Source organism: Dermacentor silvarum, chromosome 2, assembly GCF_013339745.2.
Source record: "Dermacentor silvarum isolate Dsil-2018 chromosome 2, BIME_Dsil_1.4, whole genome shotgun sequence".
NCBI lineage: Eukaryota > Metazoa > Arthropoda > Arachnida > Ixodida > Ixodidae > Dermacentor > Dermacentor silvarum.
The window spans coordinates 147,583,365-147,601,794 of record NC_051155.1 but is presented as its reverse complement, the minus strand read 5'-3'; the positions used below and the strand labels follow the sequence as shown (position 1 = coordinate 147,601,794).

General features: G+C 51.1%; 2 protein-coding genes and 1 pseudogene across 2 annotated transcripts in view; 1 reads left to right on the top strand and 2 right to left on the bottom strand.

Annotated features, from left to right (window-relative positions):
• The window catches only part of LOC119441889 (60S ribosomal protein L8), a 151,325-nt gene that overhangs the window by 108,358 nt on the left and 24,537 nt on the right, over nt 1–18,430 (top strand). The gene's annotated exons all lie outside the window — the stretch shown is intronic.
• Nucleotides 2,797–7,205, bottom strand: LOC119441890 (uncharacterized; annotated as a pseudogene).
• On the bottom strand, nt 14,173–14,745 carry LOC119440453 (uncharacterized). Its single transcript, XM_037705360.1, has one exon. It carries the CDS (start codon nt 14,743–14,745, stop codon nt 14,173–14,175), a length of 573 nt encoding a protein of 190 aa, XP_037561288.1.

Here is an 18,430-nt window from a genome sequence, read left to right as displayed (position 1 = left end):
CAAACCGAATTTCTTGTTTTAGTGAACCTTTCTCCGTTTCTTTGCCATCTCTCTCTCTCTCTCTCTTGTGATACAGACCTCCACAATTTACCATTTTTTAAACGTACTCGGTTCATTCCTGGCTTTTGGCACCAGATGTAAGCAACCACGACTGATGCCATGGCTGCCCCTATCTTCTATGTTCTATAATGAATTTCCACTGGCGAATGACAATAGGCAAGAGACCCAAGCATTTTCTTCAATTTGCAATACAGCGAGAAGTTTTTTTTTAGAAAAGAGGGTTACTGACCATAGTCAACACAAAATTATGTTTCGGGATCCATACGGGTCCCTTATTCACAATGGAAATGCCAGCTACACTGAAGGTTCATAAGTAGACTTGGGTGCATGACATAAAGGTTGGGGGAACATGTGATTTGAGGATACCAGATGATCAGTTCAGTGCATTACTTTTGGTTTGAATGATCAAAGATTCATGACTGAGCCTTGTTGTCGGGTGCTTCTCCGTGGCTACGATACGCGCATTGTCCCAGTCCGTTTATCTTGTGATCTGTCTTTTAGGCATGCTCGGCGACAGAACCATTTCTGCATTGTTGGTTTGATTTTGATGAGCATCTATTGCATGCACAACAGTCTGTGATTTCACAAAGGCTCTCTTGCACTCTGGACGGCATGTACAAAATATACCACAGGCCAGATGCATGTAGCTTTTAATGCATAATTGAGAAGCCACGTGCACATGTGTAAATAATGTTCGAAAGAGCATGAAAATGAGCTGCACAGCAGAACAACATGGCATGTGTGTCTGTTGCTTTGTGAATTTGCTAGCTTTGCTTATTAAATATGCACATAGAACAATTCCGCGTACCCCGCACAGCCCTTTTTTATGCTATGGTACTTGTTCGAAGTGACTAGTGTGTAGTGTATCCCAGCAAGTTTGTGGAAAACACACTAACACAATTTTGTAAGCTATGATAAAAAGAATGCATATACTAGATCTGGGGCGCGCTCGCAGATTTTTGTTCGTTTCGCGTTCAGTTCAGTTGCTGCAACGTCACAAAGTGGCAGTATGCAAAATTTGTGACAACAGGAGGGAGAGAGCAGCCAATCAGCAAGCGGCAAACTCCCCAGACGACAAACGTCGTCTGGGGAGTTCGTCGTTTTGGGGACGTCAAAATGGGGACACACTCCTGTCAGTCATTTTGATTACGAGCGTGTCATCTGCTAGGAATAGAATGCAAAGAGAGATGTGAAGTTCGAGCGATCATGGGCTCGCTATGAGACCGGCTTCGCATGGCACGTCTCGTGGATTGGATTGGATCCAAAAGGCAGCTGCAGCTAAGGAATGGTTCACCGCTTGCCAGGGGTGATCGCGCCCCTGGAAAAAGTCATGCAAAACTTGCTGTAATATACCTGTGGATAGGGTGAACAGAATATACAAGCTCAGGCACTTTGTTCAACCTTACTGTGAATTACAGTTGCTTTATAAAATCCTAGCAGCACACAGGATATGCTTTCCTTGCAATGGACAGGGAAATGGGGTTAATTTCTTTTTCCTGCTCATTTGTAACATTGCATGTAGTACACGGTGAACCGAGCTGGAAATGGAATAGTTGTCAAGTGCGCGTGGCTTTTAACTTAACCGAGACACTGCCTAGCCACTTGCACATAATGTGTAACTTGCTGCTTACAACTTGTGTGTTGACTTTGCAGGCAACCAGTAAACGCCGCGCACTCCCGCTCGGGTGACTGTATCTTGAAAGCCATCTGCGGCGGGGGAAGAGTCCTTCCTCCCTGCGCTATGTTTTTGCAGCTTAGTTCGCATTGATGAGAGTGGCGGGACGAAGGTAAATTCGCTCGCTGCTGCTGCTGCGCTTACTCAACACTTTAACGTTTTGACAGCGAGTTTCCGTGGTTATAGAGTGAGATGCGTTCATGTTTGCTTGTGCGCGTGTAACACCATGCTTGTTAATTTAGTTAGTATGTCTATGTTTACAAGTTTGTACGGCCGATAAAGCTACTATCCTCGCTTCGTAAAGCTATACACTAGTTTGCTATTGCAAGCGATACATCGCCTTTCGGGCGAAAGTGTGACTTTTTTTCCTCGCAATCTATAAGTTCATGCATTAAATCTGTACTAACTAAAGCCCCTATATTTATAAAAGTAGCGCCATTCTTAGATCTTGCCGCCACCGCGCTCACCCCGGCGCTTCCTCCTCGCCCTCTCTTAGCCGCCTCCTGTCGCCCCAGCCTCCTCCGCTCCCCCATTGGCCAATCCGTGTCACGTGGAAGTTCGCGTCGCGCTTTTGTATATTTTTTTCTCTCCAGCGCGCTCCGACTGCCATTCTCGGGCCTGTGCGACGAAAGTGTTGTACGCACAAACGGATCAAACGTGTTAGGGACAAGAACTTCATTGTGATGGCATGCTGCTGCGCCTTAAGTTGCCGCAACCGACAAGGCGAGGGCAAAAGGCTTTTTTTGTTTACCATCCGGCGTGCGCAAACGCTTGCTGCACACTTGATATTTGCGCCGTCTCGCATCGTCGCGTTGCTACTTCCAAAACGGCATTATTAAGACCAGTTACTGACTGACGAAGCAAAATCGCGCCTCAAAAACGTCTCCGCAGGGCGCGATCGAAGTTTTCCTCGGATTTCCTCTGGTAGCGCGTTAGCTGTCGTCTGCCACGGCAGGCCCGACGCAGGCGGCGCCACTGTCGATATCACGCCTCGATCGCGCTGGTCGCGCCGAGCGCGATAGTGGAACGGAGGAGGAGGGAAGTGGATGGCGCTACTTTTATAAATATAGGGGCTTTAGTACTAACAACAGCAGTATGTTCAGTGCTGGTTGCAAGCACAACATACACCTTCACCATCAAATACTCTATGTGTTCCCGAGATTCACAGAAACCAACTGTGCAGGGCCTGCTTGCACATTAATAATATGCTGAAAGTTGATTCTTCTGTACAAGTCCAAACAGCACACCAGGTGTAACAAACACACCATACAGTCGAACCCGGATATATCGAACTCGAAGGGGATCGCGAAATAGTTCGATATATATCAATAATTCGATAAATAAATAATTTCAAGGGGATTTAACAGTTGTTCGATATGCACAATAATTCGCTTTATGTAGGTCCGATATATCCGGGTACAACTGTAGTTAAGCATAGGCTGCAAATTAAGATAGCCAAGCATGCACGTTTGGCAGTGACATACAGAAATAAATGGGCAGTGCAATTATAGTAGTTTGTTTGGCGGCATCACAAAATGCTGAAGGCCAAATGTTTACAAGTGAAACTATTCCCGAAGCAAAACTCATCGTATTTCAATGTCTGTGTCAGAGGCATTAGAATCGTGTCAGTTTTTCACTAACTGAGTCAGTCACACTTGTTTAATACTATTTACGAATCGGTAGTTGCAGGCATTACTAGATATAAATTGCCACCTGCTCGCGCCCACTATGCTACAATGCTGCAGTCGCAGCAAAATGGGTGACATACACAAAATGGGCACACATGTGCACTAAGCGAGTCAATGTGTGCTGATCGTTGTCTGGCAACGTGACCTGTAACTCGCGGCAGGAGACTTGCATTTAGTGGCTTGAAGCACTACAGGCAACAGTCATTGCAAACAAAATTCTAGTAAACATGACTCTGCTGATTGCAATGCGACAAGTTTAAGGCCAGTTCTAGCAGTCATGCACACTGGTGACAGACATAGTAGACAGCACTGCAGGCCCACCAAGTAGCAGCTAAGATCGCAGCATGATCAGGAAAGCGTCCAAGTGAACAATGATAGCACTGCTGTTTGGTTTATGCACATGGTCTAATATATTTCAATGCCCTTCTCTGGGGCTAACCGACCAATTGGCTATTAAACACTCGCATGACGTGGAGATTGTTATGCACACTTTAAGCTCATGCTTTGCGTTTTCAATAAAGGTCATTAATAGGCATGGCCTATTTACTGCTTCATAAACTACCTCTGTTGCCCTTAAGCCTAGCTGAACAGTACCAATCAAGATATGTCGCTGCTAGCTACCTAACAATGTGCACAACACATTATGCAAGGCCATACACAGAGTTCTTTCTCTTTCTGCATGTGAGCACAATCCACGTTCTCTGTTGTCTTGACGAAGTTGTGACTCAGTGGAAGACAACAGTTTGTGTAACAACAGCTGAATCTGCATGGGAACTACATCAGGGGTCTCAAACACGTGGCCTGCATCATGGTCCTCAAGTTCTTGTGTCAGAGCCCTTCATTTACAAGTTGCCTAAACATCTCTCAACACCCTCTCTTTCCATCTAAACTTGGCAGTGACCCCTGAAATAGACGGACAATCAAACTAATGTGTGCAATCCAAACTCCACACTAATTTGTGCTTTCATAGTCGTGATCAGCCAGCTTTCTTGGAGTCTGGGTCATGCCTCTGCGACAGAAAGTGTCCAACACAGTGCTCGTTGCCTTCAGCGTTGATAAAATGTAGTCTGCTTGGTGTGTTACTGGTAAGTCTTCTCTTGTTGCCAGTATTTCCGCAGCACGGACACATGTTTCATTCAGCTTATGTAAGGCGCAAAGCACTTCAAGCTTCTTCTTATCTCCTTGCATGGCTGCTTCTTCAGTGGGCTCAATACTTGAAAATGCAAAGCTTGTGCTCTCAGCCAATGCTTCAGGTGTCATTGTGTTCACCACTTCCTCTGCCATTCCACTGGCTCGGTGAAGACTTCACTTGCATGAATGAGACATGCATGGATGTGCCGACACATGTACGTGCAGCCACAACTGCAGTTGTACCTGTGCGAGCAAGCGCTGCATTGACTGCAGCGAGGTTGACAATTGGCCTTACAGCAACCGAGCACCTCAATGACATCGTAGGGGACACCTTCATCAATCACTTTCCATTGGTTGTCAGTTACATGAACAATATGTTCTGGAGACATGTTCAGTGCTTCCTGATGTGCTTCCAAGATTTTCAGTGCCATCTGGTGTGTGGACTTGCGACCAGGACGTTTCGGCTTCAAAGGAGGTTGTTCACGTCCTGATAAGTTTGATGCATCTAAAGGTACTTTCAGCTTGGGCAAAGTTTCAACCTGCACCTCTTCGATGCATATGGTCTCAATCTGTGGATCATCAGATTGTAGCTCATGCACCTGCACTTCTTCTACAGGCATTACCTGAACTGGCATCCCACCAGTGGTCATTGCCTCATAGGTAACTGTGTCAATAGACACTGTTTCAGCAATGTCCATTGTATCAATGGACACAACCTCAACTGGCACTCCATCAGCAGAATGAATTAGTTCATTTAAAGGAGGTGCAGCCTTCTGCTTTTTTGAGCTTTCCACATCAGGCTGTGTTTGACGGACAACTTTCATGTAGTTCTCATACTGCTTTGATTCAGAGGCAAGCAGCAGATTATGGGCTATCTTGTCCAATCTCTTCACTTTTAGGCGGCTTGCAATGCGCCTGAACAATGTGTGGAAATCTTCAATGTTGATATCAAGGTCCCTGAAAAAGCAACTTCCCCACTGCTCAGGCCGTCCAGCATAAGTGGATTCAAACACGTCACCAAAACTGGCAGTGTCACTGTCCATCTTGAGCATGTTGATGACCCGGCGCAGCATCTTCTGGAAAGATTCGACCGACTCCTGGTTCACGAGTAGTTCTAGCGACCTGTTTACAGCTGCCTGCTTCTCCCGGCCGCGAACCCACGTGTTGACGGCTTCAGTCCATGCGCGCTGTAAATGCCACGACGAAAGAACCTTGTGCGGCCGTGGTTCGGCACCGAAAGCTTCCAGCCAGGCGTTGAAGTAGAATTCGGTGTCCTCAGACATGAAGAATCGCGGCGTGAAGTCGCCCATGTTCTGATGAACGACCTGGAAGAAAGCGGCCACGACAGCCGGATTAGCGGCGCCGCAGACGCACCAGGCGATAGGGACCACCAGGCCCGCGTCTGTTGTGGCTAGAAGCGCCAGCAACGTGTACTCGGAGCTATGACCCGTCACCGGTTCGACACACACGAGCGCGGGGTCCCTGCTGACCAGATCCCGCTGGTAGCGCGTCTGAATCACAAGTGCAATGTCATCCTCGGCCAAACCCCGAAAGCTGCCGATAGCCGTCGCATCAGCTTCCGCGGGGGCGTCTGCAGGGGTGCCCCGGGATTTGTAGAGAAGGATCGGGCTATAAGACTGGGCCGCGAAGCGGGCGGCAAGCTTGCGAACGCTCCGGTCGTCGTCCACGTCCAGCTTCCACGAGAGCAGACCTTCAGAGACGGCGATGTTACGGATATCGCCCATGGTGATGAGGTGCATGCGCGTTATTTCCCGTGCGTCCTGCGGAAAATCGCTGCGAATATTCTCGAGGATGCGGTCGAAGGGCACACCGCGACGAATCTCGGCCAGTATGGCCCGCCGGTCAGCCGCAGAGATGCGAAGGTGTACGACGTCCATGTCGTGGCCATAGTGCGTCAAACAACCGTTGACGCGCACCGCACCCTGTCAACAGGCACTCGCGGGCGTTCAGGTACGCGGTGCACCAGCTGCCCATTTTGCATGAGCCCTTGCGACTTTATCCGGCGCCGCCGCGCGGTAGTCTTGAGGTTGCTCAGCCCGGAACGGTGACAGACGTAGCGATGGACAGTTGCCCGGGCCTGCGTGTCACTAGCCCGCGCCGCGAACTGCGTTCGATTGGCGCGCGACACGAGGTCCATCCACTCGCGGAAGTCCTTCATCGACTCGAATTCCTCCTGCACTTCAACCAGCGAGAGGCCGTGTTCGACTACCAAGTGGTCACGCATGTCGTCGCGTCTTGTAGCAACGTAGGTGCAGTCTTGCTCGCCACACCTCACTTCGCGGCCAGCGCGAGCGGCCCTTGTCGGATCGGGCATCACCTTGTGCACGCGTCGCTTGTGCTTGGAGAGGCTGCCCGACGTGCTGAACTCCTTGTGGCACAGCGGGCACTTGGAAAATTTGCCCATGAACGCCATGGCGCTGCGGCAACAGCGCGGCTGCGCGCGGATGTTTTATGCCAGTCTTTCAGCCTTTAGGCAGGCTGCTTAGCGTGCAGGCGCGATCGCTGCACGGGGAGCCGAAAGCTATGAAGACAGCCGACATCACTGACTACACGAGCCATGTAAACCACAGAATAAAGAACCAGCGTGTAAACTTCGCAGCTGCCTGAAGTAAACAGTTCACCATGGAGCGCAAGGGCACACCATGCAGCGCACCATTTTTCCCTGGAAGTTACCGAGACCGGAAACAATAACGGCCGGAAGTTCACACTGGCACACTGCTGATGATAGCAGGTTTGTCAGGTTTCGTTCTTGCATAGGAGGCTATGGTTCTTGCATTCAGGTAGTACATTCTCTCAATGGCCGGCTTGCGTGATCACCGTTGCCATCAAAATAATATTTAATAACAACGCCAACGAGCAACCTTTTTGGTTCGAGTGTTGTCCCTGCTATATGGGTGTCCCCAAGCAGGCTATGTATGTAGGGGGAAAAGAAAGAAAATGACACTGCGGAGACATTACAAATCAGAAACGTAAGTGCAGTCATGCATATGCCACCCCTCACCTCGCGGCCTCGTGTGCAGTGGTGCAACCAGAAGCGCCTACAAACGTTGGGTGCAGCCACTAACTTTACGATCATGCATGTAGATTACGATAACGAGTCACTCAGGCCCCTTCATATGGCGAATGTGAAAATTGCACAGCATGTAAATTGTTGTTGTTGTTGTTGCCTCAAAACATGGCTCGTACCCACGAGGGGGATTGGCCACACTGGATAAAATAAAACATGCACCTAACAACGAACAAAATGGTAAAGGTGAATAATCAAAATGAAGATTTTGGTAACTCCTTAACACAGATTTTAAGATGTCCTATACTGAAATTAACTTAATAAAAATTAAGAGAAAACTAACTACAAAAATAACAAGGTAACATGTCCCACGGTCGGTGCCCTAGCAGCGTAACCTTCCGGATGCTTCAATAAATTTGTGAACAGCAGTGATCATAGAGCCCTGACTTGTGCCTAATTGAGAGGCCCCAAAAGACAAAATGTTTGGCGTTGTAAGTGACAAACCCAGATTACTGCTTGGAAATAACAGCATGTTGCTCCACCGGCTACACTTCGTTCCTCGCTTTCTCTTCCTTCAGTAACAAACATGGCGAAGCCCAGTGAAAACACTTCATCCGTGGAGCATCCATGCAGATCGTGTCCCGACATCCGTGCATCGTTTCGGAGACAAATAGGACATCCGCCGGACATCCATAGCTTTGAATATTGGGAGGACGTCGCAATGATAACTTTAACTGGAAATTTTCCGGCCCACAGATGAATAGATGTCCTCCCACGCCCACAGGCTTTGTCTTTCAGTTTACTCGTGACGGAATTACGTTTTATATATATACAGGCGAATTACAAGCCAAGCTATATTATGTCTACATGCAGCTCATGTGTACATCATACTTTGAGTACTAATTTTTACGCAATTTACTTTCAAAACTCAATGCAGATCATAGCTCAATATGTCGCTTGCGCCTGGCGGCAGGCATCTAGCCACCGTATCTACGGGGTCATCATTTTTGAAGTATTCCGGAATTTTTAGAAATCGCCTGTGACAGCTAGATAGCATAATTCTTCTCCTTTAGATGGATTATTCGAAGAGGCGGACATTACTAGCACGAGAAATCGAAACACATACTCACCTGATTAAAAACAATATCAATAATTATAACTTCTTAATTAACTACTTTACGGTACATATTGCAATTAACGAATTGGAGCCGGTGAGTAAATCTCCAGAATGATACCAGTTTCGAGATATTTCCCAAAGTGTGGGACGAAATACATGGGCATTTCAGTTACTTATGTGCTTCAATGCATAAAATACCGTCTTGTTAAAAAGGTAAGTGGAACAGCAATGTATTTTTACGGCGTCAATGGCGCATATCTCTAAATTGGTGTCATTCTAGAAATTGTGAATACGCCTTGCAAACTCACCGGCTACAATTTGTAAATTGAAATATGTGCCGTGAAGTAATTGAAAAGCTAATTAGTGCATTTATTAACGCGACAGTGTTAAAGGCCCCGTGTCGCAGAAAATTCGGTGTCGGCGTGGGCGCGCCGGCGTCGATAGCAGAGAAAATCAACCCGAACCACCCCGACCGCGCAGGCCCTCGACGTGGCGCAAGGCGTTATTACAGTGTACTAGAAGAGTTGTCTATTCTAGTACACTGTAGCGTTATTGAACAAAATTGAATTTTTCAAAGTCCATCAGGAAAATCGTCAAGTACGACTTAACCACAACCTAAAAATATGATAGTGTCGGATTGTAATTTGAATGTACGAGAAAACATAATTCTGTTACGAGGAAACTCAAACACCAAACCCCTCTTCTAGTATTTCTACCACAGCAACAGCGCCGCGGAGAGGCGAAGGTGGAGAAAAAAATCACCAGCCCTTCCCCTCTCGAGAAAATGGGGGTAAGTGAAGCTTGACGTGTGTGTACTTGGCCTACTACTTGTCCTTCCGTTGCGTTGTACGATTCTCTGCTCGTCGCTGTTGTCGCTTGCGTTCGATGTCTCGAGTTTGCTCGGCGACGTGGTTAGCAGCATTCATCCGCCATTGATGCTTGCGATTATGGTATGATAAAACTTTCTTAAGGTCCCTCGGAACGCGCGTCAGCACGTAGCGGGCCGCTACGTGCTACGTCACGTAAGACAATGAATGGCTTATACCCCCTTAAAGGGATACGGACACAAAATCTGAAAATTTTTACGAAAATGCTGAAAATTAATTCTCAGTGTGTGATTCCACCGAAAAGAAGTAGTCACTTAGCTCATTTTTGAGCCGATGACTTTATTTTTGGCGTTTTTGTGAGCGCGCGCCTCGCCGCCCGATCCGCGGGAGTTGGAAGGCGTGACGTCACGACACCCTCGTCGGATAGCCAGCGGGCCGGCTGCGGTCATTCGAAGCGCGCCGACGCCGCCATGGCGAGCATGGATTCCAGTTCTGGCACGTGCCTCTACTTGCGATGAGTACACGTCTGAAGACAAGAACCATTCCAACTTGGCAAGAAATATTACCGCTTGCGCTTACGAGCCTTCCGCGTCAAGCGACGAAGAGCAGGCGGCCGTGGAAGTGCCGGTCAGGTTGTCGCGAACCGTAGCGCGAAGATTTCGCTCTGTACCAGACACTTGTGCAAGAATTATTTGTCATTTCCTCTGTAAACTTGTTTTTTTCAAGAGCGCACGCAGGCAAGGCAGCTGCGGGGTACTTCAGCACTTCGTGGATAACTGAATAGTAGTTTATGCCGTCGGCGTGAGCAACTGTTGTGAGGTATTATTACCTCCGAGGCTCTCACGTCCACTTCTCCAGCAGCCCGACAGATGGCAGCACCTGTCTGGCGTTCTTCTCAGTTTTTCCCACTTTTAGCCTGTGGAGAAGCAGAGCTCTGTGTGTGCGCCCCGCTGCCATTTAGGACTAATCTCGTGAGTCGCGCTCGCGCGCGCTAGCCTTGTATTGTTTTACTATGCTTTGCCAACATTTTTAAAGACATTACTGCCTTCGTGCCCAGCTTCGGGCATCTCGCCCCAGCCTCGCCCTCACATTGCTCAGGAAGGCTGCAAGTGAACGAAAACAGTACCGGCATCTTTTCGCCTCCTCTTTTCAAACGCGCCGCTGATCATTTCTGCCTTGCGTTTTCGTGAGAAGACCGATGGCTTTAGGCGTTGCCTTTTGAGCGGCATGCCGAGGCTTTTCAGCACAGCCGGGCTGGTCACATAATCATCGTCGAAGAAGTGGTCCGCGCTAATGAAGTTAATTTTTAGAGGTCTCCACGCTGGGCGTGATGGCTGACAGGCAGGTATCCAAAGTTTACGCACCTTCTCGTCTCTGGGAAACGTGTGCGACGGCGTGTCAGGACCGACGATGCTGTTATTACAGCAATGTCTGGGCATTTCCTTCCACCGCGACGAACGCGTCAATACCAAGCGACGACCGCGGGAAGGCTCATGTAAGACGCATCACCTGCGTGAAGCGCCGACGAGGATAATGTTTCAGACGGACCACGTGCGAAGATCGCCGAAAGGGGTTAAACAAACGCTGCAAGAGACCGACACCCCCGGAAACACTGCGACAGCTGTGGCCGACCTTGGCCGCGCGCGCGCACGCGGGTGGGTGTTCTGACGCCCAATTTCAGCTTCTACCGTGTGGGAATTATGAAGGTTCATATTTTCCCGCGTCCTTACGTGCGCCACGGAAGTGAGGAGAGCAGACGCCTTTTTCCCTATTCCCGTTCGGGGAGCCAAGTAGTAGAAAACGTTTATTCACACAGAAAATAAATTCGGAGGAAAATGTACATCGAGTGGAGTTTTCATTTCAAGACCCCAGTGGCTTTGGCTGCCGCTCTCGCCTGGATTACCAGTCCGCGCTGGATCGCTAGGTCGGGGCTGGACAGAGTGGCCTCCCACTGCTCCTCCGGTTGTTGTGTTTGTATGTCTGGGGGTTTGGGGCCTGTACACCCCCACGTGACGTGGTAGGCGGTGGGTCGTTCGTCGCACCATGGGCATGCGTCTTTGTAGTGTTCTGAGAAGATAATGCTGTATTTGTGTAAGTTGGGGAAGGTGTTGGTCTGGAGCTGTCTCCAGTCCCGTGCTTCCTGTGCATTTAGCCCCTTGTGTGGTGGGGGGTAAAGCTGACGTTGTTTGCGCAGGTGTTGAAGTCGCGCGCCGTAAGCCGCGCGTACGGGGAGGGTGGTAGTAGGATCGAGGATTGTGGCCGCTCGGTTTGTGTGACCTCGAGGTAGCCTGTCCGCGGCCTCGTTACCCTCCAGCCCCGAGTGCCCCGGAGCCCACGTGATCTGATGTTTGAGCGATGAATTTCTAGCCAATGGATTAGTCGTGAATCTAGCTAATTTCTGAGGTATTCTGCCTGCAAGAAGGAGCCGACACGCCGCTTGGGAGTTGGTTATTACTTGAAGTTCTCGGTTGGTCGCGTCCCCGTACTGAACGGCCAGCACGATCGCCGCAGCTTCCGCTTCTGTGAAGGTGCAGTGCGGGATGGAGATGCTGGAGACTTCTTCGTAAGAAGAGTCCACCACCACGGCTGCTGCTGCGTTCGATGCATCCTTAAATAGAGCGGCGTCCATGTACACCATCCTCGGGCTCCGTCCCACTGTGCGTTTGAGGTAGTCCACTCGGGCGTTTCTTCTGCCTTCGTTGTGGGATTGTGACATGTTTTTTGGGAGCGGGGCCACGTGTACTCGGGCCCGGTACGATGTCGGAATGTTTGTGGTCGACGGGATGGCGTCAAGGTCCGCCGGGTAGCCGATGCGCTTTAGGATGTGTCGGCCTGTCGCTGTGGACAGGAGGCGTTCTCTCTGGGTCAGGAGGACCACCTCCTGAATTTCCTCGAACGTGTTATTTAGTCCCAAAGCTTCCAAGCTGACGTTGGATGTGTACGGTGGGAGACCGAGGGCGTTCTTGTAGGCTACGCGTATCATCGCATTGGCTTTGTTGAAGTCTGCTCGGAGCAGGGTGAGGTAAGGGAGCCCGTAGGAAAGGCGGCTGATGACCAGTGCCTGCACCAAACGGATCGTGTCCTCCTCCCGCATGCCTTTTCTGTTTCTGGCCACCCGGCGGATCATCTTAGAGATCTGCTGTGTTGTAGTCTTGAGCAGTTGGAGTGTGTGGTTGGCCTTTCCGTCGCTCTGCAGCCAGAGGGCCAGGATCCGGATGAGTGGTACCTCCCGGATTGGGACCCCATGTAGGAGGATGTTTAGGTTGCCTGGCGATTTGTAGTGATGTCCCTGTATGCGGATCACTTCGGATTTGTCGGGGGAGCAGTGGAGTCCGCATGGAATGGCCTCTGTTTCGACGCAGATTGCTGCCGCTTGGAGTGTGTCTTCCTTCTCGGCTAGAGAGCCGGTGTTTGTCCAGATCGTAATGTCGTGCGCATACAGGATGTATCCGATGTTCGGAACCTGCTGCAGAGCCCTTGCGACGCCGATCATGGCGACGTTGAATAGGAGCGGGGAGATGATCGATCCCTGTGGTGTGCCCTTGTTGGGCATGTCTTGAGGGTCCGATCTCGTGTCACCCATTCCTATTGTTGCCGTTCGGTTGGACAGAAAAGTCTTGACATATTGGAAGGTGCGCTCGCCACAGTTGAGATTGCTGAGCTCGGAGAGTATTGCCTCGTGAGACACGTTATCAAACGCGCTTTTGAGATCCAGCGCCATAATGAGGTGTTCGCCACCCCTCGGGATGTTAGAGAGTACTTCCTCCTTCAGGAGAAGGAAGGCGTCTTGTGTCGACAGGCCCGACCGGAAGCCAATCATGGATGGATGAAAAAGGTCGTTATCTTCTATGTAGTGTTGAAGGCGCGTCTGGACGACCCGCTCGTAGAGCTTGCCCAGGCACGATGTGAGAGATATAGGTCGTAGAGCTTCCACTGCCGGCTTCTTGCCCGGTTTCGGGATTACTATGATCTCCGAGTGTTTCCACTCGGAGGGAATTTCATTCTTCTCCCAGAGCGAGTCGTTCAGGTACTTAGTGAGGTCCCTGATCTGTTCCTTGCTCAGGTTGCGGATCATGGCGTTGTTAATTTTGTCCGCTCCAGCCGTAGTATTTCGGGTGCACGGTCGTACTGCGGCGTACACCTCGGCTTCGGAGATGGGAGCGTCGAGTGCCGGATTTTCCTCACCCTGATAGGTCGCAGAGCAGGGTGGCGCGGTGCTGGTGCCGATGTATTTGTCCCTTAGAGCCAGAAGTAGGGCTGCGTTGTCTCCCGGAAAGAGGTGAGCAATACGCTTCAGGGTGCGTGTAGATTCAGATTTTGATTTAGAGGGGTCGATGAGGTTCCGCAGTATTGCCCACGTACGGGAGGTTCCCAGCGTTCCCCGCAGTGACTCACAAAACTGTTGCCAGTTTTGCTGTGCTAGGTTGGTGGCGTATGTCTGAGCGCCCTCTGTGAGCTGCATGTGCAATCCGCAGGCGGAGGGATCTGTTTAGCCGTTGCCTTTTCCATCTTCCCACGAGCCGGCTGCGCTTTTCCCATAGTTTGAGAAGGTGGCGGTCTACCTCTGGGGCTTCCGGTGTGCGGTGTATTGTTTCTGTGGCTGTCTTGTATGCCTGTCTGATGTCCTCGCTCCAGACGTGTATCGACTAGATTGGACCTGACGGGACGGGTGCATTGCGGAATTTGGGCCAGTCAGTGATATGGGCGGCACCCAGATGTCTTCTAATTTTGCTAGATGATATGGACGTGCTGAGTATACAGTGGTCGCTGCCCAGGGTTTCTCCTAGGTTCGTCCACGTGGCCTCGGCGACGTTCTTGATCAGGGTGAGGTCGGGGCAGGAGTCACGGGTGACACTGTTGCCTTCCCTGGTCGGATATAGAGGGTCGGTAAGGAGTTCCATTCGTAGGGCTTCTATTGCTCGCGCGACTGTCACTCCTCTTGCTGAGTTTGACTGATACCCCCAGTCCCGGTGAGGCGAATTGAAGTCCCCGACTACAATAAGCTGGTTTGCTTGCGCCAGTCGACTGGCTTCGGAAAGGAGGTTGGTGAAATCAGCCTTCGCCGGCCTTGGTGGCTTGTACGTGTTAACCACGAACGTGCTCTTTCGGCCCCGCTTGTTGGGCACGATCTCTATGGTTAAGTGCTCAACCTCCGGTTCTGACAACGAGTGCTCGATAACAGTGATGTCTTTTGCGACGAGGATTGCAACCTTCGCCATGTGGGGTTGGTGGATCGTGTAGTAGCCGGCTAGCGTAGGGGTTCTGTCGGCTCCTATCTCTTGCAGGCAGATAATGTCAGGTCTTACGGGGGTGGTGCAGAGGTATTGCTTCAGGAGACCCTGTTTTCTTCTGAAACCTCTGCAGTTCCACTGCCATACTTCGATGTGTTCAGTAGTGTTTGGCTTATGGTTTGGGGCCATATTGGGTGACTAGGTGGGCTGGCGGGCTTGAATCGCTCCCGATGGAACTGGCACGGCTGTGATTGGGGGAGGGGCCTTGTTCGCATGACGAGGCGCGTTTTCGGCGTTGAGTCTGGAGCGCCTGTATGGAGTTGGAGTGTTGGTTCTGTGTAGCAGTTACCTGCGTGAGGTTGGCAGCTATGTTCTCGATTTTTGCTTGAAGCGCACTGAATAGTTGGGTGACATTTTCGATGAGAGAGCTGACTAGTGTCTTCTCCGTGTCCTGTAGTGTTCGCTGTAGCGTTTGGTGTGTCACTACTTCATTGGGTTGCTGTGGCGGCGCGGTGTTGTGTTTAATTACTTGTTCAAGTTTGGCCATAAGCGCTGTGAGCTTCGCGTCTTGTTCTGCTATCTTAGCATTTTGCGCTTTTATAATAGCTTGTAATTTAGGGATTCGGGGGTCTGTTTGAGGAGCAGAGGAGTCCTTGCCCTTGCCTTCCCAGCTCACCTGATTCGTTGTGTCTTGGGCGGGTTGCTGCTGCTTCTTTTTCCTCGGCATCGGTGTGGGCGGTGTCCGAATTTGTGGTGGTTGTGCCTGTTGTTGCCGGGCTCGGGTTCCGGACCCAGACCGGCTTCTGGACTGGCTGCGGCTCGCTGAGTCACTGTCCTCGGAGTAGAACCAGCGATTATTGTAGATCTTGGGGTGGCCGTCCAATCGAGACGGCCTCTTCTCGCTCCGCGACAGCCGACCGGAGCAGACGTGTTGCGGATGGGCTCCTGCTCCACCCCGATAAGCTGCGAGTCGTCCTTCTTCGCCAACGCCGGTTGCTATCGCACCTCCGGCTGCCTTGGTCGCCTCATGCCGAACGGCCCGACGGGTTCGCCGCCGCCTGCGTGTAGATACTCCTACGCTTTCTGTCCCGCCGCTCCTGAGCCCAGCCGCTAAACCGGTTTCGAGTCGGACTCTGCCTGCGCGGCCCTGCCGCGTCAGGCTCTCCGACTGTCAACCGCCGCCCCGACTACTGAAATGGCCGCCGGAAATTCGCCCGATGATGCGGGCCCTTCCAGCGATCACCAACTGACACCATCGATGGTCAACCTCCCTGATGAAGACTCCGATATGGATTCGCGTGAATAATCCTCCCAAGATCCAGGCCTCCTGACATCGTCGTCCGATCCTGCTGCGAGCTCCCCTTCCCACGGGCCTGCGTGGGAATACTCTCTCAGCAAGCATCGGGCGAAGAAGCTCCGCAGGGCCGCCCGGGAAGCTCAGATCTCCTCATCATTGGGTGCAGCTAATTCCGTGAGTGGCACTCCGTCCAATGTCAACGTCCCGTCCCCAGACATAACCCGAAAGCCCGGTCCTCGTCGCCCTAGACTTCCACCCCTTCCAAAGGGAGATCTGAAGGTAGTTATCCGGCCGACAAGAGGCCTAGCCCTCAAACAATACCCCAACCACGCTATCTCGGCAGCAATTGTCATGTCCTGCCAGACCTCCGCCCGTGTGGAGGGGAAATACGTCGTGCGCCCCCACAAGGGCTCAAACATCCTGATAGTCAGCACCCCGCATGAGGAAACTGCTGACGAGATCTGCCAACTTACCCACCTGAAGCTGGCCAACCAAGCCCACCCGGTGAGAGCGTACGTGCCGTTCTCACCGCAAACCATCAGAGGTGTCATTCACGGACTCGACCCCAACAACACAAGAGAAACCCTCATGAAAGGACTGTGGGTGCGGGACACCCGCATCAAGATCCTGGACGCCCGCATCTTGGGCACATCTACAACGGCACTGCTCACCATAGACGGGCCCCACCTGCCCAGGCTGGTCTATCACGGTGGTTGTGAATACCCATGCCACCAGTTTAGGCCGGCCCGGCAGTTCTGCCAGATGTGTATGCAGTCGGGACATCGTCCGGACCTGTGCCCAAACCCCAACACACCGGTTTGCCGCCAGTGCGGCATACAGAACCCACCCACGTCTATGAGCCGAAATGCGGACTCTGCGGTGGTCAGCACGAAACCGGCACCAAGGAATGCCCCAAGAGACTGAAATGACGTACTTTACTGTTGTAATACCCAGCTTCTATTTTGATAACTGCTGTTAAAATTATGTGTTTACCCGTTTTCTATGACTGACACATTATTGATGTATTTTACTGCTGTAACACCTAGTTTGTATCTTTGATAACCTTTTGTTGTAACACCGAAATTCTCTTTGTGATGCCTTAAAACCCACCCTGTAACGGCCTTATGGCCAACAGTATCGTAAATAAAAAACATAAAAAACCAGCGAGGATGCTTCAGCCGCCACCCGCTCGGGGAGCCAAACGGTTTTTCGTGCGGTGGCGCGATCCTCTTGGAAACCGGTTGCAAACGCAGCGGTGACGTGTACGCGGAGCCCCGCGCTCATTGGACCGAGCCCAGAACGAGGCGGGGCGGTCGCGATCGGCGCGACCGGCGCACGCCGGAGAAATGGGAGACGGGACTCAGTCTGTCACTCAGACGACTGCGAGCCGCGACGAAGGACGGAGCTCAGGAGCCTCTCCTTTGTCGCGCCCTACCTCGTTCGATCACTATCGACCCCGACAAACGTCGAGGTCGACTCTATAGCCTGCTTCCACGCGAATTCCCATGGAGAAATAAACCCTTTTTATACTTGTTAGTTACGCTATCGTGTGTTGTCGTGTTTCTGCCTGTCCTTGTACCGCCGAACCCCGGTAGTACAAGGCAAGCACAAGGGAGTTGGCCGTCAAGCCTAAGCCTTACGACAAAAACGGCTTGAGAGAAACCGGAGACTACAACCGGCAGCCGCTTGGACGCAAGGTGCACCAGAAAATCGAAAAAAAAATGTTTCTCGTTCTTTTTTTCTTTTAACACGAAAGTGTTTCATGCCGGGGTCCACCAAGACTTCACTGACGTATTTCCGTCACGGAAATACGTCAGCTTACAATGTACACGAACATAATACAAAGAAAGAAACCAGAAGAAAAAGTTCCACAAACATGCAAAATTTGGAAATCGAACCCACGACCTCTCGGTCCGCGACGATAAATCGCCGAGCGTTTAACCCATTGCGCCACAAACGCATTTGCAGAGAGCTACACAGACGCGCTTTATATATCTAACACTCCTCCGTGTACCCGCGCTCATGCTCGGGGCGGTGCCGCCGCCTACGAGCAGAAAAGAGAAGTACTGCATTATGACACTAACGCGCACCGACAGTGAACGCTTCGGTGGTCTCAGCACTACGACGCCTCGATGCCAGCATTCGAAGGGACGCTGGCATCAAGAAGCACTACCAACGCCACCTAGGTGGCGTTCACCGTACTCAGCACAGCGGAGCGTGGCCTCCGCAATTAGCTCTGAAAATGTTTCTGAAGTTGATCGCGGAGGCTGCAATTACGACGCGCTGTACGCGCTGATTTGACTCGGTGACGATTCAGTTACGTGCTTTGTCTTGCGCGTTGTATTAGTGTGTCAGTTACGTGCTTCGTCTTTCGCG

What these genes read in the sequence shown, in the direction of transcription:
- LOC119440453 (XM_037705360.1), bottom strand. Translation starts at nt 14,745, where the DNA reads ATGGCGAAGGTTGCAATCCTCGTCGCAAAAGACATCACTGTTATCGAG.